This window comes from Notechis scutatus, chromosome 3 (assembly GCF_049901735.1).
Source record: "Notechis scutatus isolate UNSWTSFEM ecotype Mainland chromosome 3, rNotScu1.2, whole genome shotgun sequence".
Taxonomy (NCBI): Eukaryota; Metazoa; Chordata; class Lepidosauria; order Squamata; family Elapidae; genus Notechis; species Notechis scutatus.
Window position 1 is genome coordinate 44,192,623 of NC_142011.1, and position 23,282 is coordinate 44,215,904.

Genomic DNA, 23,282 nt, shown 5'->3' on the forward strand with positions numbered 1-23,282 from the left:
CTATATAATTTCTGGTACTCCTTATCTTAATACAACATTCTTGACTGATCTTCTGCTTGTATTTGAGCCTGTTTCCACAAACAAATCATAGATATCTTCTTTCATCCATCTGCATCTCAGTCAAAGTTCAAATAACTTTCTGTCTCCGTGACATAAAAACAATTAATTTGAAAGGAAAGCCCTATCCTGTATCAAATCTCTTTTTTTTTTTGGTCAATAACTTGGATTTCTTTCTTTTCTTGCTGCAATGTAGTTACACCAATAGCCTGGAAAAATACTGCCCCGTTTGATCTCTTTAATCTCTACATGTTGTTCTTATAATGTGATCTTTCATATTTGAGTTCAGAAATCTAATCAAAATGTCTCTAAGTTTTGTGTGTTCCTAAGAGAGTAAAATCAGTGAGCATGTTCAATATCTCTATCCATCAAATTCATATGAGACCTCAGGTCATTAATTTTAGGGATGAGATAAATTGTCAAATTACTTATTTGGCTTTTCTCTGCCACTCCTTTAATCCATACATTATTTTTCTTGCTACAATCCAGTAAATCTGCCAATTCGATCTTTATTTCAGAAGTACACTTTTCAATTTTCTCTATCTCAAGAATGTTATTTGTATCCATACTATAAGCATTGCAGGCTCTCTGAGCAATATCTGCTATTTGCGGTGATATTTCCTTAACTTGTTTATTTATTTGCTCTGACATATATACCAAGTCTTTAGATAACCCCACAGCATGTTTGTCCCATTTTGTATTTAGTTCTTTTTTTAGCTTGTTTTATTAATTGTCCAATTACCAAATCAATGTCTCTTCTTCCTCATAAGCAGTCCTTCCCTCCATTGCCCCTTCTTTTACAGAGAGCTTCCTTAAGCTCCTTCAAGTTTTCCAAGGAGGCTTTAATCCCTTTTCCTTTACACAGTTTCTTTTCTGAGCATACTGCTTTACTAATTTCATTATCTGATAAAACATTTAGTAAAGGAAACTGGCTATATTAAACTGGCTACATATTAACTGATTAGTTGGATTAGGGGAAGAGTATGCTGTCCTCACCAGCAGCAATAGATGTATTAATGCAATCAAAATTACCAATTTATCAATTGTGGCCAAAAGCAATTTTTTTTCCACATTTATATTCTTCAAATAATCCATCAGCAATAAAAATTAACCAATTTTTAAGAACATTCCCAGAACTGATTCTTGGTGTATGAGTGTATAAATTACATGCTAGTTAGTTAGTCAACTAAAAGTGATTATTAGTAAAATTATTAATATGAATCAATCAATCAATATGAATCAATTGGCTTTATTCCAAATCAAACTATTTCTACTCCTATCAAAAATTATTAAATATTATACAGCTTAGTCAAATTAATAAGGATTCCCTAGCCATTTGATCTTTAGATATATTTAAAGCTTTTGATTCTTTGAAAATATAAATTTATAACAAAAATATGAAATGTAAATTTGGGACTGATTTTTATAAGATGTATGAAAATATTTATGGATAAACAAAACCCCAGATAAGACTATTATGATTCAGATTCCATCACAAATTTAAGAGATACCAAGCAGTGTTGCCCTTTATCCCCTATACTAGGGCTGTCAAACTTCCAGCCCACGGGTTGAATACATCATGTGCTAGCCACGCCCATGCCTGGTTAAGCAAAGGGGGGGAAAGTCTCAATATGTCACATGACACTGCTGTGACGACATGAGTTTGACACTCCTGCCTTATACTATTCAACCAGCCATAAAAGCATTGGCAATAGCATATAGATATAATAAGCAGATTTGTAGGATAAAGTGGGAAAAAAGATGTGAAAAAAGGGCACCCTCTCTGAGTTCTATGGAACAGCTTGTCTTCAAGAGTTGTGTTAGCTTCAACACTGGAGGTTTTCAAGAAGAGACTGGACTGCCATCTGTCAGAAATGATGTAGGGTCTCCTGCTTGGGTGGGAGGTTGGACTAAATGACCCACAAGGTTCCTCCCAACTCTGTTATTCTGTTGGGTGCACTTTCTTTTCCATATAACCATATCTTTTAAACCCATTTGCAGGTTATTTGATTTTGTCTCTCCAATGCTTCTTTCTTAACTGTTATTTTAAGAAGGAGTTAGAGGAATTTATAGAAGTGTAAGGACTATCAGGTAATTCCAGTAACACACATCTGATGTTTTTTATACTCCTGAAAATTTAAAAAAAAATCTTCATAGTTTTAGGCATTCCAATATTATATAATTTTTTTAAATAGTTAGGTACTATTACTACAAATATAAATTAAATCTTTACAGATCACTATAGCAACATGGAATAAAATTAAGTAAGGAAATGAAAAATTGGGCTTCAAACAATCTCAATATTTTGATATTTTAGGGTGAATTGCATCAGTAAAAATGAAATGTTTTGCATGATTAAACTTTTTAATTCAATGCTGCCCATTTACAATTCCAGAACAGGCTTTAAGGCATTGGCAAGAAAATAAATAAATATAAACTTTCTGTTTTCAAGCACAAAAACTTGAAAATAAATGGAAGGTTTTCATATAGACCTCAGAAATAAGGAGGCTGGGTCATACCCAATTTGTCAATATATCAAGCAACACTTTATGGTATATAATTTCATTTATTATGAAAAACCCTTCCAAATAATGGATTCAAATTAAAATTCATGTCAGAGCCAAATAAATTTATAGATCAGTGGACTTTTTTTTTAATCCAAAACTTTTTTCTAGAATAAAACAGATCGTAAATGTTTTTAACTTAAATAATGCTTCAAATTTGGAAAAATAAATGAATAATTTTGATAACTTTAACTTCTTTGACAATCTAATAGTTATGGTTTGGCTAAAATGAAATCTTTGAGAGCTTATAAAACTAATTTATAGCAAAGATGAACCTTTCAATAAAGATAATGTAGAGCAGTGGTTCCCAAACTTTTTCAGTCCACTGCCCCCTTAGTGCTACAAACTCATTCTCGGTGCCCCCCACCCAGGGGTGGGATTCAAATTTCTGTGGGCGCAGCCTAATATGAGGGTGTGGCTTGCTGGTCACATGACTGGGTGGGTGTGGCTTGCTGGTCACATGACTGGCTGGCATGGCTTGCTGGCTGGACATGGCTTGCTGGTCACATGACCGGGTAGGTGTGGTTTGGTGGTCATGTGACTGGGTGGGCATGGCCAGGTGACTGGCAAACAAGTGGTCCTCACTTAATGGCCGGTTGTTTAGCAAGTGTTCTAATTTATGACTGGCCTGTTTTTGGAGTTTTGACAGCCATGCCCACACATACACACACACTCCCTTCTAACCCTTCTAACCCTGCTGGAGCAGGTCATTGGACTAGAATCGGCAAAGCATCTCTGATTAGATTCTAGTAGTGAATAAAATCTAATCAAAGATGCTTTGCTGATTCTTGTTGATTTATTTGTATCTCTTTATTTTATGTTGCTGAATTGCATTGACATGTGTGTCACTTCTTGTGCACAACCCAGAAGCTTTTGTGATTCTTTGCAGCAAAAATTAGTGACCTCTGGCTTTGCTCTACTTTTCAAACATGCTGCCACTGCCGTGTTCTAGGTGCCGGCCCCACAGGTCCACCCCATTGAGCCTGCTGGACCGGAGGGACCTGCCCAAGCAAGTGAACTCAGTGGGGTGAAACTGAGAGAGGGAAAGAGAGAGAGAGAAAAGAGAGAAGGAAGAAAAGAAAGAGAAAGGGGAAAGAAAGAAAAAGGGACAAATAAAGCGGGGATGGAAGGAAGGGACAGAAAGAAAAAGAAATAAAGAAGAGGGAGGGATGGAGGAGAAAGATAATGAGATATCTATTCTAGTCCAATCACCTGCTCCAGCAGGATTAGAAGGGAGTATGTGTGTGTGTGTTCTCCTTGTAATTTACCAGTACATTTTGGTTTTGCCTTCTTCAGAATTGGCACTGTAATACATTGGGGAAAAGTAACTTTTAGGGTGGAGATCTGGTCCAATGGATCTTGTTTAAAGCCTCAACAAAATGTGAGAGCTTCCTGATAGTCTTGACCATGTTTCGTCCACAAAACCTTTAATAGAAGCCAAAGATTTTTTTAATGTTCTGGCAAAGATGTTTCAATGTGGAAAAGGGCCTCAGTCTAAACTAGGCCTCATTTCAATCTGATGCATCAGGTCTCTCTCTCTCTCTCTCCCCACTCCCTTCCAGACTGGCTTTGCTCTACTTTCCCGATGTGCCTGCGGGACTGGCGCTTCAATATGGATGGATGGATGGCTAGATAGAGAGAGAAAAGAGAGAGACAGGTAAGTAGGTAGGTAGGCAGATAGATTGGTAGGTAGGTAGGCAGGTAGGCAGGCAGGCAGGCAGATCTTTTGGATGAATGTATGGATAGGTAGGTAAGGAGGTAGATAGATAGTTCTATATTGGTAGATAGGTATAGGTAGGTAGGTAGGTAGGTAGACAGAAAGACAGGCAGGCAGGCAGACCTTTTGAATGGATGTATGGATAGATGGATGGATGGATGGATGGATGGATGGATGGATAGATAGATAGATAGATAGATAGATAGATAGATAGATAGATAGATAGATCTATATTGGTAGATAAGTAGGTAGGTAGGTGTTGTGACTCCGGGATTGGAATCTGCTCCTTTGGCAGATGTGAGTTCTAGCGAAGAGGATATGGCAGCGAAATATGAGCCGGCATTGCTAAGTGACTTGGATGTTAGCCAGGATGAGGAAATGGATTTAACAAGGAGAGATGAACCTGATTTAGTAGAGATGTCAGGACCTTCGACCTTCTCTAATTCTTCCTCTGAGCAGCAGCCGGGAATAGCTAACAAGGAAAACATGCGAGAGTTTTCCAGCGAAGAAGAGAACTTTGAGAGATCCTGGCTTGATGTAAGAAATAGACGGAGATTGAGACGTCAAACTCAATTAGGAAGGAGGCGTCGAGCCAGTGACTGATTAGGGAAATTAACATGCTCCATAAGAGGATAAAAGGAAACGGCTGGGCTGGTGAAATTCGCCAGAAGCAAAGTGATTAATGGGAGTGAAAACACGATGAGAAATCTTTGAGGCTTTGAGAATTATTGCCACATCAGGATTGCTGGACAGAGTGTGGATTTACTGTTGAGGATTGGAATACCTCAACAGTTCTCTTGTGGGGGTTTGTTTTTTGGTTTGTGATATTTCTGGAACTGCTGAATTTCATTTTGCTCACCTGTAATTAAAGGGGAGACATAACATTTTGCTTCTGGCCATACAAACCATCTTTAAACCAAGATGGAGCAAACCCAACTGCAGCGTTTGGTGGAGCAGCAACAGCAACAGATAAATCAACTGATACAGAGTAACCAGATACTCCAAAATCAGGTGACACCATTAGTGAACCATGTTTCAAGTTTGCAAAGTCCTGCTGCTGCTCCTTCAGCTCCTCCCTTGAGGAAAAGCCCGGTATCCATGCCGGAGAAATTTTCAGGGCAAATGGACATGTTCCCGGCATTTATGGGGCAGTGCCAATTATTTATAACCTTGAGGCCTGAGGACTTTCCAAATGACCGGGCTAAGGTAGGATTTATTATTAGCCTTTTATCTGGGCAGGCTGCCAAATGGGCTACTCCCTTGTTAATTCAAGATAGCCCTTTGTTGGATAATTTTCAAGGTTTTCTGCAGCAAATGAGGGTTATGTTTGAAAACCCAATTAAAACTCAAACTGTGGCTAGACGGTTATGGGACATTATCAGGGGAAACGTCCCATGCAGGAATACATTGCAGAATTTTGTTTACTTTGTATGGACTCTAACTGGAACGAACCTGCCCACATGGATGCATTTCAGGAGGGCTTGGCTGATACCATCAAGGATGAGTTAGTACATGCAGAGCGGGCTACAACCCTGGATGCACTAGTGATACAGTGCTTACATATTGAAGCCCGTTTACAACAGCGAGGAAGCAGACGGCCCGTTGTGGAACCACATTCTCGTTCTCGTTTACAAACCACGCCACCGAAAGTTTTTGAAACCACGGTTAAGACGGAGGAGCCGATGGAGTTGGGAGCACTCCGCCCTCGCTTAACGGCGCGAGAACGTTCGAGAAGGTTTCAGGAAGGCTTGTGCCTTTATTGCGGGGGTCCGGGACATTTTGCTAATTCCTGCCAATGGAGAGGGAGTCGCAGGCCCGTGCCTGAAACCACTCCTGACCCGTCAGGAAACGGGGTAGGCCCGACCTCGGGGGAAACCCTAGGTCGGGCACGTTCTACACCCCCACCCCAAATTGCTGAAGTGAATCCTGGCCCTCCTCGGCATTTACTTTTGGACACTCAAATCTTTTTACAGTCCCAGAAGGAGGGAATCCCTGCAGTAGCGTTGGTGGACTCAGGGGCTACAACCAGTTTTATGGACAGGGCTTTTGCTATGCACTTTGGGATCCCATTGGTTGCTGTAGATCCACCCATTAAGGTGGAAACAGTGGGTGGGCATGAGCTCAAGTCTGGGCCCATTCATTTTGCCACCCAACCAGTGCGCATGGTTATTGGGGATCATGAGGAAGCGATAAACTTCTACATCACTTCGGACCTTCATCTCCCCTTGGTACTCGGTGTGTCCTGGTTGCGTTTGCAGAACGCCATTTCCTTTCCAAGTCTCCAATGTGTGGATCATTTGAGCCATATCTGCGCTGGTCAGGATATCGCCGCTTCTGCTGTTCCCATACCTTCGAAGCTATCGGACTTCTCCGACGTTTTCAGCGAGAAGGAGGTGGACCAGTTACCACCGCATCGTGTTTATGATTGTCCCATGGACCTGATACTGGATGCTCCACTGCCCAAGGGTCGGTTATACTCCATGTCGGAGCCCGAGTTGGTTGCACTTCAAGAGTTTTTAGATAAAAACTTGGCTCGGGGATTTATTCGACCATCGTTGTCCTCTCTTTCGGCTCCCATTCTTTTTGTTAAAAAGAAGTTGGGAGAGCTCCGTTTATGCTGTGATTACCGCCGGTTGAACGCCATCACAGTGAGGAATAGTTATCCTTTGCCGCTCATTCCGGAATTGATGGAGCGGTTGCGGGAGGCTGCTATCTTCACTAAACTCGATCTGCGTGAGGCCTACAACCTGGTTCGGATGCTCAAGGGGGACGAGTGGAAGACGGCGTTTGGAACTCGTTATGGCCATTTCGAGTACACCGTCATGCCATTTGGTCTGACCAACGCTCCCGCGGTATTCCAGCATTTGATGAACGACATTTTTTGGGACATGCTGGATAGGTTTGTTGTGGTGTATCTGAATGACATTTTGATATACTCTCGGTCCAGGGATCACCACCTTCATCAGGTCTGTCAAGTGCTTCAGCGTCTTCGGGAGCATAAACTCTATGCGAAATTGGAGAAGTGTTTCTTTTTTCAGTCGTCAATAGAGTTTTTAGGGCATATTATCTCTCCCGAGGGCATTGCTATGGACCCTAAAAAAGTTGAGGCCTTGTGTAGTTGGGAAGCCCCTCGTCGAGTAAAGGACGTGCAACGTCTCCTGGGGTTCGCTAATTACTATAGGACCTTCATTCCAGATTTTGCTAAGCTAATGGATCCCATCACTCAGCTCCTTTGCAAGAAGGTCCCATTTCAGTGGGGGCCCCCACAACAACAGGCTTTTGAAACTTTAAAGAAAGCGTTTGTGGCCGAGCCGATATTGAGGCATCCTGATCCGAATCATCCATTTGTGGTCGAGACAGATGCCTCTAATGTAGCTATCGGAGCGGTGTTGTTGCAAGCTTCGAAGGATGGCACACCTCTTTTCCCATGCGCATATTATTCTAGGAAGCTCACAGCTTCCGAGCGCAATTATACTATCTGGGAAAAGAAGTTGTTGGCTATCAAGGCTGCATTTGAGACCTGGCGACATCACCTAGAGGGGGCTCGGCACAAGGTGGAGGTTCGGACAGATCACCGAAACTTGGAACATTTGTCTACCGCCAAGAAGTTGAACCAATGCCAGATCTGGTGGTTGTTGTTTTTCGCAAGGTTCAATTTTTCCGTCACTTATGTTCCAAGTGGACAGAATCGGAGAGCAGACGCGTTGTCTAGAAAACCCGAATATATCGGTCCTGAGGATCCTCTTCCTCCACGAACGGTGTTGCCACCGGAATCCTTGGCCGTACTTCAAGATCCGGTAGATTTACAGGCTCGAATACAGGAGGTGCAGCAGTTAGACGTGTGGATGCAGCAGAGAAGGGGGGAAGTTGGACCTGATTCCCCATGGTCTTTTGAAGAGGGCTTGCTAAGACATCGGGGTTTATTGTACGTACCCACCAGGACGCTTAGAGCCCTCATCATGACGCAATGTCATGACAACCCCGCTGCTGTTCATTTTGGTTTTCACAAAACTCTGCACTTGGTCACCCGGACTTTTTGGTGGCCTCGGGTTCAACACGATGTGTTTTCCTACGTCGCTTCTTGTGTACAATGTCGACAAGTGAAAGCGCCGTCGGGTGAGCCTCCTGGACTTCTTCAACCATTGCCGACTCCGGGCAGACCATGGGAAGCGATCTCCATGGACTTTCTCACGCACTTACCATCCTGGTCGGGTTTCACGACGGTGCTCGTGGTGGTCGATATGCTGACTAAAATGGCTCATTTTATTCCCTGTCGGAAACTACCATCAGCCCGCACTACGGCCCAGTTATTTTTACAGCATGTCTTTCGCCTACATGGACTGCCAGATAGAGTGGTTTTGGATCGTGGGGTCCAGTTTACTGCGCAATTTTGGAAACAGTTAATGACGGCGTTACAAGTTCAGGTGTGTCTAGTGTCAGCGCACCATCCGGAAACTGATGGCGGGACTGAGAAGGTTATTGGCATTCCCACTCAGTATTTGAGATGTTTTGTCAATCATCGACAAGACGATTGGGTGAAATACCTCCCATTGGCAGAATTTGCCTTTAATAACTCTAAACATACCTCCACTAGAGTAACGCCGTTTTACGCGAATGTGGGCTATCATCCGAGATTCTTCCCGTTGACTATGATGGATTCCCCAGTTCCCGAGACACAAGATTTTCTTGAGGAATTACAAGCGGTTCACCGTTTAGTAGTGCAACAACTAGAACGAGCGAAAGAAGACTACAAACGGTTTGTGGACCGTTCTCGTAGAGCAACGCCTCCGTTAGCTGTGGGTGACAAGGTGTGGTTATCCACAAGGCACCTTCGGGTCGATTGCCCAATTAGGAAGCTGGACCATTGTTTCATCGGTCCGTTCCCGATTGAGGCGGTTATCAACCCTGTGGCGTATCGACTCACCTTACGCATTCATCCTTTCTTCCATCGTTCTCTGTTGGTTCCTGACTCCCCGGAGTGTTCTCTTCGTGCTCCCGCTGGTGTAGTTTTTCCATCAACGCCCAGTGAGGAGGCTGAGGTTGATGACACGGTGGTCAGCATTACTGAGTCTCGTTGGCTAAAGGGTGGCTTCCAGTACTTAATCGGGAGGAGAGCGGATGGCTCGGAGGTTTTTTCGTGGACAGATGCTTCCGCAGTGCATGCTCCAGACATTATTCGGAACTTCCATGAACGCTTTCCGTTGAAACCGCATCCGGATCGTCAGACCCGGGGGAAGGGTCCTGTGGTGAGGGATAGTGTTGTGACTCCGGGATTGGAATCTGCTCCTTTGGCAGATGTGAGTTCGAGCAAAGAGGATATGGCAGCGAAATATGAGCCAGCATTGCTAAGTGACTTGGATGTTAGCCAGGATGAGGAAATGGATTTAACAAGGAGAGATGAACCTGATTTAGTAGAGATGTCAGGACCTTCGACCTTCTCTAATTCTTCCTCTGAGCAGCAGCCGGGAATAGCTAACAAGGAAAACATGCGAGAGTTTTCCAGCGAAGAAGAGAACTTTGAGAGATCCTGGCTTGATGTAAGAAATAGACGGAGATTGAGACCTCAAACTCAATTAGGAAGGAGGCATCGAGCCAGTGACTGATTAGGGAAATTAACACGCTCCATAAGAGGATAAAAGGAAACGGCTGGGCTGGTGAAATTCGCCAGCAGCAAAGTGATTAATGGGAGTGAAAACACGACGAGAACTCTTTGAGGCTTTGAGAATTATTGCCATGTCAGGATTGCTGGACAGAGTGTGGATTTACTGTTGAGGATTGGAATACCTCAACAGTTCTCTTGTGGGGGTTTGTTTTTTGGTTTGTGATATTTCTGGAACTGCTGAATTTCGTTTTGCTCACCTGTAATTAAAGGGGAGACATAAAAGGTAGGTAAGGAGGTAGGTAAGTAGACAGAAAGACAGGCAGGCAGGTAGGTAGGTAGGCAGGAAGGCAGGCAGGCAGACAGGCAGGCAGACCTTTTGGATGTATGTATAGATGCATGGATGTATGTATGAATGTTTGTGTGTGTGTGTGTGTGTGTGTGTGTGTGTATGTATGTATGTATGTATGTATGTATGTATGTATGTATGTATGTATGTATAGACAGAGAGACAGACAGACAGACAGACAGAATGCGACAGCGGCGGCACTTTGGGAAAGTAGAGCAAAGCCAGAGTGGGAATTGAAGTCCACACAAGTTGCCAAGGTTGAGAAACACGGGCTGAATATATCAACCCAACCATTCTGCTTAGAGTTTAGCATGCTGTTTGATTCTGGCTTAGTCAATAAACCATGGCTAAGATCTTCCTGCTCCTTAATGCAGCTGTCCCTCTGTCCCTTCTCCAGCCCCCTGCCTCAGTTCTTTCTTTGGCATCCAATTTTGCAATGCCAACCTCCCCGGGGCAGCGATGCGGCCGACTTCACCCTCTTTGCTGCGACCCAAGGTCAACTTCCATTGGGCCAAGCAAGGGGAGTTCTCTGCACACACTCAGAGACTCCCAACTTCTGGGAAGCGCTCCACCCATCTTTACGCTCCGCCCGGGAGGAGGAAGGCATGCAGAAGCAGCCCAGACTGGTGGAGGCAGAGGGAATGATCATTTAGAAAACAAGCAAGCAAGCAAGCAAACAAGCAAGCAAGCAAGCAAGCAAGCGCAGGGCTCGGTCAGAAGAACCAGGCTGCAGAGAGAGGATAGGTTCTAGGTCTGGGCTGACCACGTAGAACCGAACCGAGCCACATGCCTTGGAGAGCCGCAGCTGCACCCACCCGCATTCTGCGCGCAAGCCCGGCTGGCTGGAGAGGCGGAGGCCGGGCAGGCGCTGTGTGCTCCCTTGTTCTCCTCCAGGGAAGTGGCCCTAACACCAGACCACCCACCCCTTCCACTGCATGTCTTGGGAAGGTTTTGCTTTCTAGTGCGCCTCCGCCGCTTCCACCGGAGAGGGCAGCCTGCAAGCTAAGGTGTCCCCTTTCCGCCACCTCCCACCTCTCCCCCCCAGGCTAGCAACATGCAATCTTTAACTGATTTTTTTCTAAAAGGTTTGATGAACTTATAAAGACCATGCAAAACAAACAAACATTAAATACTTTAAATCTACAAGAAAAAATTGTTTTCAAAGTAGCAGATTCATTGGGAAGAAATATAGACACAGAAACAACACAGATAGTGGAAAACATTAAGAAGAAATGTGATTTCCTAGCTGTAAACTGGCCAGGAAAAAATATAAGAAATAATAAAGCCGACTCCATACCTTTCGAAAGCTTAACACTGTGCTTTTGTATAATAGCAGAGCACTCTCTAGGTGGACAAATGGCTCATGGATTTTTTTAAGGAGTTTGAAGAAGAGTGGTAAATGGATTTAATACATCTTATTGACTCAATGAGGAATGCTTTTATCTGTTTTTTTTGGGGGGGGAGGGAGATAGATTGGCTTTGGAGATTAGACTTATTGTATTCAATTAATCAGCAATTGATAGATGATAGAAAGAAACAAACAGATATTTTTGGGACCAATTAGGGTTAATATTTGGGATGATTTGGGATTGAAGCTGTGGTAAATTTTCTATGAGTTGATTACAATAACAGTTTGTTAGCAGAGGCTTTTAGAACTACAGTTTTGCCATGCTCTTATTGTTCACAATTTTTATTACTTTATATAATATGTTCATTATAATTGGTTTTTTTTTCTGTTAACTATTTTATTATTAACATAGTGTATAGATGACAGGCTAACAATTTTTAAATAGATTTAGTAGTTTAATAGTTTTTTTTTTTTAATTGGCCTCTTTTGCAAGGGATGGGAAACTAGCATTGCTGTATTATATTAATCACCATTCGATAGGAAAGACATTATATATATGTGGTAGTCTTCTTTTCTTTTTTTTTAAAGACACTTTTTAATGTATTTTTTGTGTTTTTGATTCTTTTGTCCTTTTTAAAATACTTTGGTATTTTGTATTTTAACCTTCTTTGAATAAACTAAAATTTTCCCAAGGAAGTGAATCTGGCTTCTGACTTTGCTTGTCAGAAGATCGCAAAAGATGACCACATGACTCCAGCTCACTGCAACTGTCATAAATGTGAGTCAGTTGCCAAGCATCTGAATTTTGATCACAGGATGCTGCAATAGTCAACAGTATGAAAAAAAATTATGAGTCACTTTTTTTCAGTCCCATTGTAACTTCGAACAGTCACTAAACAAACTGTTGTAAATTGAGTACTACCTGTGTATCACCCCATAGTGCTTTAGAGCACTCTCTGAGCAGTTTATAGGGTCAGCATATATTGTCCCAACAGTGGTGGGATTCAATTTATTTTACTACCAGTTCTGTGGGCGTGGCTTGGTGGGCGTGGCAGGGGAAAGATATTGTAAAATCTCCAGTCAGGGGTGGTGTTTGCCGGTTCTCTGAACTACGCAAAATTTCTGCTACCGGTTCTCCAGAACTGGGCAGAACCTGCTGAATACCACCTCTGGTCCCCAAAAATCTGTGTCCTCATTTTATTAACCTTGAAAAGATTCCCTTCAGTTTCAATGTGAGAAATGCAGGGAAAGATTATACATTAGTACCAATAGCGCTCAACTTACAACACTTTATTTAGTGACTGTTCAAAGTTACAACAGCACTGAAAAAAGTGACTTATGACAGTTTTTCAAACTTACAAACGTTGCCGCATCCCTTTGGTCATGTATCAAAATTCAGATCCTTAACAACTGGTTCATATTTATGATGATTCCAGAGTCATGTGAAATCATGTGATTTCATATGACAAGCAAAGTCAATGGGGAAGCCAGAGTCACTTAACAACCATGTTATTAACTGAACAACTGTAATGATTTATTTAACAATGGTGGCAAGAAAGGTTGTAAAATGGGGCAAAGCTCACTTAACAAATGTTTCACTTAGCAACATAAATTGTGGGCTCAATTGTGGTTGTAAGTCAAGGACTACCTGTATTTGACTCCTGTTAGGTTGGTAGCTATACATCAGCATTATTCTTTCACATGCTGGAGAGGTTGTTCAAAAAAAGGGGTCAGTCTTTTGGTTGTGATAGTCATGTGATAAAATGATACCTTTCAGCATTTTTTTCAAGAGATAATTACCATCAATTATTAAGTTAAATTAAATTAAATTAAATTAAATTAAATTTGAATGATCTCCAGAGTTAGGTTTATTACACTTACTTACAGACCAGATCATACGCTTAAGAATACATAATTGATTATCTGCTTAATTATAGCAGCCAAAAAATGTGAAACACTGGAAAACTTCAGATAATATAACAACTACGTTGTGGATGAGTAAAACCTCTACAATTGTCTTGGATTGACTCACAAATCACAGTTGAAGTCAATTAAGGGAATTTCAGAAATAGGAACCATAATTTTATCAAACTTGGTGAGAGTTTATGCTTTATCTTAATAATAAGAATACATTATAATCTGGACTTCTGGTTTTGGGCTTCTTCGGCGATGGACCGAAATCCATGATCTTGTGTGATTTGATCCGTGCTCGCCGCTGGAGCACCCCAAGCTGCCTGGATTCAGGGCTGAAGCCACCCCATAGAGGTGGTGAAGAAGGGGGAGCCGTCAGCTGGGTTGAGGAGAGCCACATCTCTCCTCCTCGGCTGGCCATTACTCCCTTTCCCAAAGACAGTTGCAGCAGTGGTCAGAAACGGCCACCTCAAAAAAGAACCCGACCAGACAAGATTGTGCAGGAGGAAGTTTAAAGGAGAAAGCTTGACTGACCGGGTTGAGTGGAGAACATCTATTTAACGTACCTGGAACCTGAACTTTAAAGACTAATACTATTCCTAAAAAAGATCTTAAGCGGTGAAAAAGAAAGGGAAAGGAAACGGAATTGACTTTTCTTCCTCTCACATTGACAGTTTTAATTGACTTAGAACATTAAGAAGAAGAGATTCAAATAAGAAATTGATACTAATCCACTTTGACATTAATAGGCTATTTCTAGCTGAAAATAAAGTGTCAAAGGGATAAAGATTCTTGGATAATTTAATTTTTTTTCTTAAGATAAAGGAAAGAAAGCAGAGGAGGGAAAAAGGAAACAAGAGGATGGAATCTGGAAGATGGAGGAGACCACCTGGAACTTAAAAAATCGATAGTGGAATTTTAACAAGGCTTGCAAAAGATACATTGTAGCTGAAACTTTGTTACAAGACAATAAAGCCCCTGGAAAGAGAAAGTGAGAAAAGAAGCAAGAAACAGTTTTGGATTATTGGATGATTCCTGGAATTTTGGATGGTGGATCCTAATGAAACAAAATAAAATCAATTGGGGATTGTTTAAAATTTTTTAAAATGGCATGACTCCTTGAAGAGTTAAAAATGAGACTTAAAGAACAAAAAGAAGAAGCACAAGAGAGAAGAGGATCTTTTGACTTCGTATTTCAATTTTTAGAAATGGAGATTTTGAACTATGAAAAACAACAAGAAACGCTGGCAGAACAAGAAGGGCGGGATGAAGAAGAAGCCATCCTTAATGACCAAGCAACTTTAAGCAGGGTGAACAAGGGAAAGGGGGGAAAGGGAATTAAAAACTTAAGCACTGAAGCAACAACCAAAAAAAAAAGAGTAATTTGAAAAGCAATCATAATATCAGGAAGAAGCAGAAGGGAGGATCACAGAAGGGAGAATCAGATAGAAAAGGGAATGAAAAGGGGAGGGAGAAGAAGAGAGGGAAGAGGGAAAGGAAAAGAAGCTACAAAGGACAGAAACAAGATATAAGAGTACAGGAAAAACCTACAAGAATTAAAGATATAAACCTATTTAAAAGACACAGAGACAATAGTTAAAATTTAACTTAAGGAGAGGATTCTGCAAGGGTGCATGGGATAGCATAGTTATATTAGAAATAGAAAAGGGTTAGAAAATATGTTTAGATGGCAGGAAGTGATAGGAAAAAATTGTATTGATGTGTAATGGAAATATTTGTTTGTAAAGAGAATAAGGCTCTCAATGATTTAAAAAGAAAGTTAAAAAAAACTGAAAAGAAACATGGAAGATTTTTATCAGTTGACAAGATGAACTTGAATAAGAATAATAATTTTATTGACTACTGTTAATAACTATTGTTTTGTGTTTTATTTAAAGACAGTAATAAGTAAAATATGAAATATAGATGATTAAAGTGAAAGACAACTGATATTACTAGGTAATGTTTGTTAAAAGAAATAGAAATGTAAAATATTGTTATTAATACTAATGATAGAGCTGTACTTGAATAGAATAATTATTCCATTTACTATTGTTATACATATATACACAGATATATATACATATATACTTTTTTCTTTTAAGAATTTAGTGTGTATTTTTAAGGGAAGGTACCAAGCAGAATTTGATTGAAAATAGGTATGTGTTATAAAATAGAGGTTAAAAAATAAATGTTATAACTGTAAAGGTGTAACTTAAAGTTTTAAACAAGATTTGAAAAAAGATACAAAGGTGTTACACTCAAGTCTAGTAATTACCGGGAAAAATTTGTTTTATGAGAAAAGATAATATGAAATTGTAAACAGGACAGATTAGATTAGAAAGATTTTAAAAATTAGAAAAAGATATGTAATTGAATTAAGAAAGGAATGAGATAATTTAAAATAAGGCTATAGGAAGTAAAGAAAGGGAAAAGCTATTGAAAAAATTGTGGAAATAGTTATGAGATATGGATTAGAATGTATAAGATAAATATGTATTGAGTTTATGTCTGTATGCAGAAGTAATAAGCCAAAAAAGATATTTTATTTGTATTTGTATGTTTTGTGAAAACTTAAATAAAACTTTTATATATATAAAAAAGAATACATTATAATCTGGTTTACTCATATGTGATGGATTTTATAGTACCTGACATTTTATTTAGATGGTGCTGAATATTTTTTGTATTTCCTTTATTTCTTCTTTTAAATTATTTTGGAATTATGTTAATGTAGCTATCTGATATTATAAAAGCAAAATAAATAAATAAACTACATAATTATATATAAAAAGACACGTACTCCTTTTCATGCTCTTCTATTTTTAAAATAGAGTCTTGAAATCTATTTCTATGTAGAAATACTAGATAAGAATCAACTGTATAGCACATTCAAGGATGCTGGTGATGGAGAGCGACAGACAGACAGAAAGAAACAGAGACAGAGAGAGTGAGCTTGTCCAAAATCACATGATGTAAATGTCAGAAATCCAGTGTCAGGGGAATAGTATCAAAGCAGACCGACAGCCCCTTGCCTACAGGCAGGGGGACTTTTTCCATATCGACCAGGAAGTCCCAACGTAAAGAATAATCGAATAACATAAAGAATAATTAGAATATCAGATAATGTGTCTTTATAGGGGCAAGTAATCCCCCCCTCGACATGCAACATGACCCTGCTTTTAAAAGGTAGCCTCTGGCAGGTATTCAAAGACTGTCACTTACCTTGAACCTCAGGCAGCCAAAAGAGTGTTGGCAGAAACAGCCAAAGCCACATTGGAAGGCCACTCTGGCAAAGTTGAAAAAACATCATTTGAAAAGGAAAAAGGAGCACCTGAACTCTCTACAAGAGCAGCTGGAAGAATGAACATCAGAGTAGGGCAACACAGCAATATATTCAAAGCAGTTCCCGATAAACAATGGCAGTGCACCCTTGGAGGAAGAAAAACCACATTTCTTATCTATTTGGCCAAACCTTCTTTTCACAGATAAAAATTATGCAAAGTGAACTCCAGGAAATAGTTTGTCTTCTGTTTGCTCATTAGTCATGGAAAATAGTTTCCTTCCAAGACTAACAACTTTTTGTGTATTCTTAGACCTGATTTGTGGTGTTTTTTAGATCAGTGGATCAATAGGAAGCATTTTCCATATTCTGACATGTCTACTTTTAATAACTACGGAGAAATTTCATTTACAAAAGAATAATGTTTGTAGTTTCAATCCTTTCGTTTGCTTCTTGTGAGTTACTGCTAGCTAATCTGTATAAAAAAATAGTGCTTAAAGTCCCCACCCTTAAATTGTTTGTATTTGTAATTTATGACCGTGGTATAAATTTTCTATTTGCTTCCATGACAAGGAAAAACTAACCAAATAGAAGGTAGCACTACCTGGAAGAGTAAAAAGCCCCATGTTTGATGTGTTGCACAGTTTCCCAACATATTAGGTCTATATGGCAATTCTGTTTGAGTTCTGGAATACTAATGCTTTGGATTGCAAAGCAATCCTACGATTTCCGCATTCTTTTTGACTGAAGAATTACACCAACAGTATTATGAGGGAAGAACTGAAATAGAATGTAAAATGAAACTTAATTTTTACAAAAATGCCAGAATTGCATGCATTCAGAAGCACGTCTGGTATTGCATTCTTTTAATGGACCATTTATTGGATATTCAATACAACTACCATGTCACCCTTAAAAAGTAAAGACATCAAATGATTGCAGAAAAATTGATGGATTTGAATTTTGCATTTCATGGCATAGTGCCTTGTGTTTTACCCCATTCTAAGCTATGCATCAGATGGATTCAGAAATCATTTGGATTTTGGTGCAGTATAATATATAAACTCAGTTTATAAATCATGCTTTATAGTGTAGCTATATCCAAACAAACTATATTGGTGTCAAACAAACTATAATTAAAACAAATCATGACCCAGCACAATGTACTTATTATTTTCCTTGCCATCCTTTGTTCGCATTATGGTTAGGCAAAATCTCTATATCATCCAGATTTGGAATGAAGGTGTAATAAGTGACTGAAAAAATCACCCCTGGATAGAGATCCACTGGTTATGGAGTATGCTTCAGAGGAGGCCTCCATCTTTCTGCTTCCCAATATTTGATCTTTTATTTTACTTTATCCAGTAAAGAAATTTAAGTAAATGGGATCCTAATCTGTGACTATGAACCAGACAGTCAAATACCACATTCTGCAAGGATGAATCTGGCCAAAGCAGAAGGAGGAAGCAGGTGTGTAGGCAGGAGTGGGCTGCTACTGGTTCGCACGGGTTCAGGTGAACTAGATGTTAATTTTACATCTGGTTTGCTGAACTGGTAGTTGCAATAACTGGCTGGACCTGCCCACCCTTCCCTGCCCCTCCCAGGAGTCTCCAGGCAGCCTGGTTTGGATCCCAGGTAAGTGCAGGGCCCATGTGGAGGCTCAGGGAGGGTAAAAAATGGGCCTCCTGGAGGTTCAAGGAATGCCTCTGGAGCCTGGGGAGGGTGAAAACGCCCCCCACCACTATGATGCAGGAGGCTGACTATGCCACACCCACCATGGCCATGCCTACCCAGCAACTGGGCAGATAACCAGTTGCTAAACCTTTTGAAGCCCACCCCTGTGTGTAAGAAGAGTTTTCATTCACTGGACCAAAATGCTTTGTGTATATACTTCTCTTTTGAAGAAACTGAGTTATTACCATTTAATCAAAAGGGTTGTATGTGCAAAGACCTTCTTATACAAGGGAAGATTAGGAGCAAATCAAGTCACATTTGTGATGGAGAACTGTGTATATATAAGAATATTTCCAATAACTTAGTCAACAACTCCTAAAACCTGAGGGAGGGGTGGGGTGACTGCAGCTTTGTTTTGCTTCTTACAGCCCCAGAGCATAGTATCCCAAGAGGTGTCCAAGCTATAGCATGGCAAGCAGTCACAGAGCCACATAGTTCTGGGGCTGCTTGCTACCCCATAATCTAGGTTGCAGGCTAGCCAAAATGGCACAATAGGGGGAATAGATAGGTGGGGGAATTCTCTGTGTTACATGAATCCTTTGCAATAAATCAATGTTCCACTTCAGATGTACTTTATGTTTGAAGTAAGATGTTGTGAAGCATGCTTGTGTGATAAAACAATCCCACATCTTTCAACATGGTGGTCAGATGAGTATAAATCCAATTATTATGTGTTCAATAAGGCTTTGCTATACTGTATATTCTATCCAATCCTTGGAACAATGATCATGTATACCCTTTAAAACATTTACAATTTTATGGAAGGACATATTAGAGATATATGTATCTGATATCTAAACCAAATGCCTAGCAGTTTAGGTCATAGTATACTTCCTGCTTTTCTAAAAGAGGACTTTAGCATTATCAACTCTTTTTTATATTCTAATTGCTTGGGGTTGAAGTCTTCTGCTCTACAATATTATTGTTTACCAGAGAAAAACTGTTCACATTATGAGAAGCATTTTCCAGGTTATATTTGTGGCTACAAATGAAAAAGAACTTTAAGAGCCATTTTTTTCTGGAGTTATACATAAATTGAATATATAACTTTACTCAAGATAATTCCGGGGATTTTTTCATCACAGATTTCTGGACAGCATGTCATAAATTTAAAATCCATTCTTTTACTTTTGTCTTTTTGGTTTCTGGAAGAAATGGCACCTCACTTAAGCTTCTGATCAAATTTGATTTTAATATGTGCATATATTCAGAATTTTGGAAAAAAGACTGGATTGTTCACCCACAACAATTGAAATTACCTACCTACAGTATGTTGTTTTTCTAACTATCTGAAAGATATTAATATCTCAAATTCTTCAATTTAAAAAAAAATCACATAAAATAAAGAATAAGTTGAAGCTACTACTTGAAAAGAAGCTGGGTCATAGCTAAACATGCACACAAAATTTCTGGATACCTTATTTCAACAATCTTAGAGAAGTATTATAGACAGAATAGATGTTCAGGATTGGGAATTTCTAAAACTTAAATACTAAAGGGCAATAAAAATGCACCAGAGAGAATAAAAACATTACCTTTCCAGTCAATTGGACAACCCTTTTTAGTGCTGTATAAACAATCTTTATAAAGAAACCACAACTTTAAGAGCTATATTCAAACAAGTCATTATTTATTGGCTTTCTTCCTTCATTTACTTGGAAATAGTTTTAATAGCTTTAAATCATTTTATTCTATTACAGGCTTCTACAGGTATTCTCAGATCTGATTTTCAGTTGCTTTGGGGCAATAGAATGTGGTTTTTTTGGTCTTGTATGTCTGTTTTTAATAAGCATAGAACTATAGAGAATGTTTTTGATTAAAATTAAAACTCTTTGCCATTTCACTCTTTTTCATTGCTTCTTGTGAATTACCACATATTTTCTTTTTTGAATGGTATTTTCTTTTGTGAATGCAGCATTGTATACAGTGCAGAAAATGAGATAGTTCCAAGTTCAGTCCTTGACATCTTCAGTGCAATGCAATGTGAGATATATTTATTTTTGAGATTTTAGGGAGTTACTGCAAATCAAATTGGAATTGTTAAATGAATCTTTTCCCCAAAAAAATTCCTTGGCAGATGTAATATATTAATTTGTGCATGTAATTCATTGCCTTGAATCATAGTTTTTATGAATTCAAGGCTTGGCCAAAATGATTTTGAGATTCTATCCAGCTTTAAAATGTAAGTTTGTACTAAATTTAAATTAGTGTAGGTTTATCAAACAGCTCCTCAGACCTAATGGAAAAACTTTTGTTAATTATAGTTGTGTTTCAGTAGTCAAAAATAATACCAGGATGAAGGAATTATGATCAATCTTTCTTTCTCTCAGTCTTCTGAGTAAGGAGATGAGTATGTATGTAGTAGAGCCAGACCTTCTGGAAGCAGTTAGCTGCCCAAAGTTGCCTTTTAGACTAAGATGGGTGCCATATACATTTAATAAATAAATAAACGGTCAGCTGATTTACCTTGCAAAAGCACATATGTAAGTGTTCCAGTTCTGACAGTATGTTTGGGGATCTACTTCATACATTTGAAGTTCTCAGCAGAAGCTGCTTCAGATGCTTTTTTTTCCAGCAGCTGATTGCATCTATCTTTGCATGTGCCCCCATTCCCCCAATAATTTACTCAATGAATACTTGACTTAAATGGATATACCTTAACATTAAAGAAAGAATAAAGACTAACAGCATATGGACTAGTGGTGGGATTGAATTTCTTTTTACTACCGGTTCTATGGGTGTGGCTTCGTAGGCGTGGCTTGGTGGGCATGGCAGGGGAAGGATACTGCAAAATCCCATTCCCTCCCCACCTCACTAACCTGCTTTCCAGCTCCGTTCTCCTGTGCAGGGCAACAAAAGAAAACCCAGCCAATCAGCTGGGACTCAGGAGGCAGAGAACTGATGGGGGTAGGGCCAGTTAGAGGTGGTATTTGCTGGTTCTCTAAACTACTCAAAATTTCCACGACTGGTTCTCCAGAACTGGTCAGAACCTGCTGAATATCATCTCTGATATGGACAGAATAATTCATGTTTTGACAACATGAATGAAGGTTTCATCTCTACTTCATTAGAATAAAGGAATCATTTTAGTTAATCTATTTATATAATAATGACATGTATTTAATTACAACCTGTGACTGTACTGAGAATATTTGTAGCTCAGGGTTACATTTGGGTTGTGGTGGTGATGATGGCAGTAAGATTGCACTCACCTATTTAGTATGAACAATTAACATGGTGCTTTCCCTCAAATCTGGTGTCTTTCAAATGTATGGGCATCAACGTAAAGGTTGCTTTTGAATATGGAATGCATTGGAACATCAGTCAGGTATGGAATGACTACAGCTGATAGACTCTAGATAGAAATGGACTTTTGGTGTAATTTGCCTCTAAATTATTGTTATTATATTTAACATAACTACTGGCAGACAATAACTAGACCAAGTATTTTAAAAAACAAGAAGCAGAGGAGATTAGAAATATTATCCATTGCCCAGAAATATTGTCCCTTACTCAGAATACTATATTACCTACTCTATTCTTTTAGCTATCTTCTAGTGTTGCTAAAAATATATATCAATTGTCTACCATAATGTAACTTCTTTTGGAAAGGGTGTTACTTTGTTATTAGTATTAGGAGAAGAGAATCACAATGAGTAAAATAATGTATTAAACAGAGTCACATGTAGGGTTCTTGATGTCCTCTGACTTTCGTTTTCTTGTAGACATTTTATTATATTCTAATGGCTTGCTCTGTTAGTGTTCATGGGAGTGGTCTTGGTGGTTTCTTGATCAGGCTGTTATTTACTCTTAGCTTGTTTATCTGTGTTGGTGCTCTTATACAGCTTATCTTAGAGTAAATTGAAAATATGCAGTCAGGAAAAAATGGATAGGGTCTATGATTCTGGGTATTTCAATCTTGGTGTATATGGTTAGGTTGGGTGTACTGTGTACACACCTGACACAATACACAGCACATCTGACCTAACCAAATACACATCTTTTCAACCTTTGATACAATGGATAAACTTTCAGTTTAATAGACAAATGTATCAGCAAATCAAAGGAACACCCATTGAATCATTGATTTCAGGACGCATAGCTAAGACTGTAATCAACGCCTGGAATCTATAGCACTCCCATGGTACAACCCAAAGTTTGGATCCAGTATGTTGATGGCACTGACAGAGCAAACCACTGCCTTTTGTTTCCAGTTAGCGTTTTTCTTGTAAGTAAGCAGTTCATGCAGGAATTCTTTTTCTTTTCCTTCTCTTCCCCTCCCCAATTTACCTAAATTATAGTTATTGTTATTCCTAGCATCCTTTGCTAACCTTCCCTTTTTTTAGCTTTCACTTTTTGGACACTGGCTGTATTTGTTTTCGGGAGAGTTGCTGCATTTCCTGTACACCTCAACAATTATAATTTTCTTCTTCCTTCCTTATTGCATCTCTGCCATAACAATTAGGCAGCTGGATATTTTGATTCATTTCAAGCTACCTATCTCTCTGTCCATGACTTTTTGCAGCCTTGGTTTTTAATAGATATAATAAATTATTCTTAAGCCAGAGATGACAATTTTGTAAAGATGTAATAACTACCTGATCTCAAAGTTGCCAAACACTGAATAAAGATTATCTATTCATGGAAGGGCAAAAGGAAAAATGATATTTAAACTACAGTGGGTATTAAAGGTAATGTGTGCATTCTCACTAGCAGTGGG

At 39.4% G+C, this 23,282-nt stretch overlaps 1 protein-coding gene across 1 annotated transcript in view; it reads right to left on the minus strand.

Moving 5' to 3' along the window:
- Positions 1-23,282, minus strand: part of LOC113418086 (complement receptor type 1-like) — a 160,725-nt gene that overhangs the window by 119,510 nt on the left and 17,933 nt on the right. Inside the window, exons 9-10 of the mRNA XM_087959051.1 lie at positions 17,413-17,432; positions 16,771-16,888 (exon numbers count right to left, since the gene is read on the minus strand). Of these exons, the coding sequence (XP_087815177.1) occupies positions 16,771-16,888; positions 17,413-17,432 (138 nt within the window). The remainder of the gene's footprint in view (positions 1-16,770; positions 16,889-17,412; positions 17,433-23,282) is intronic.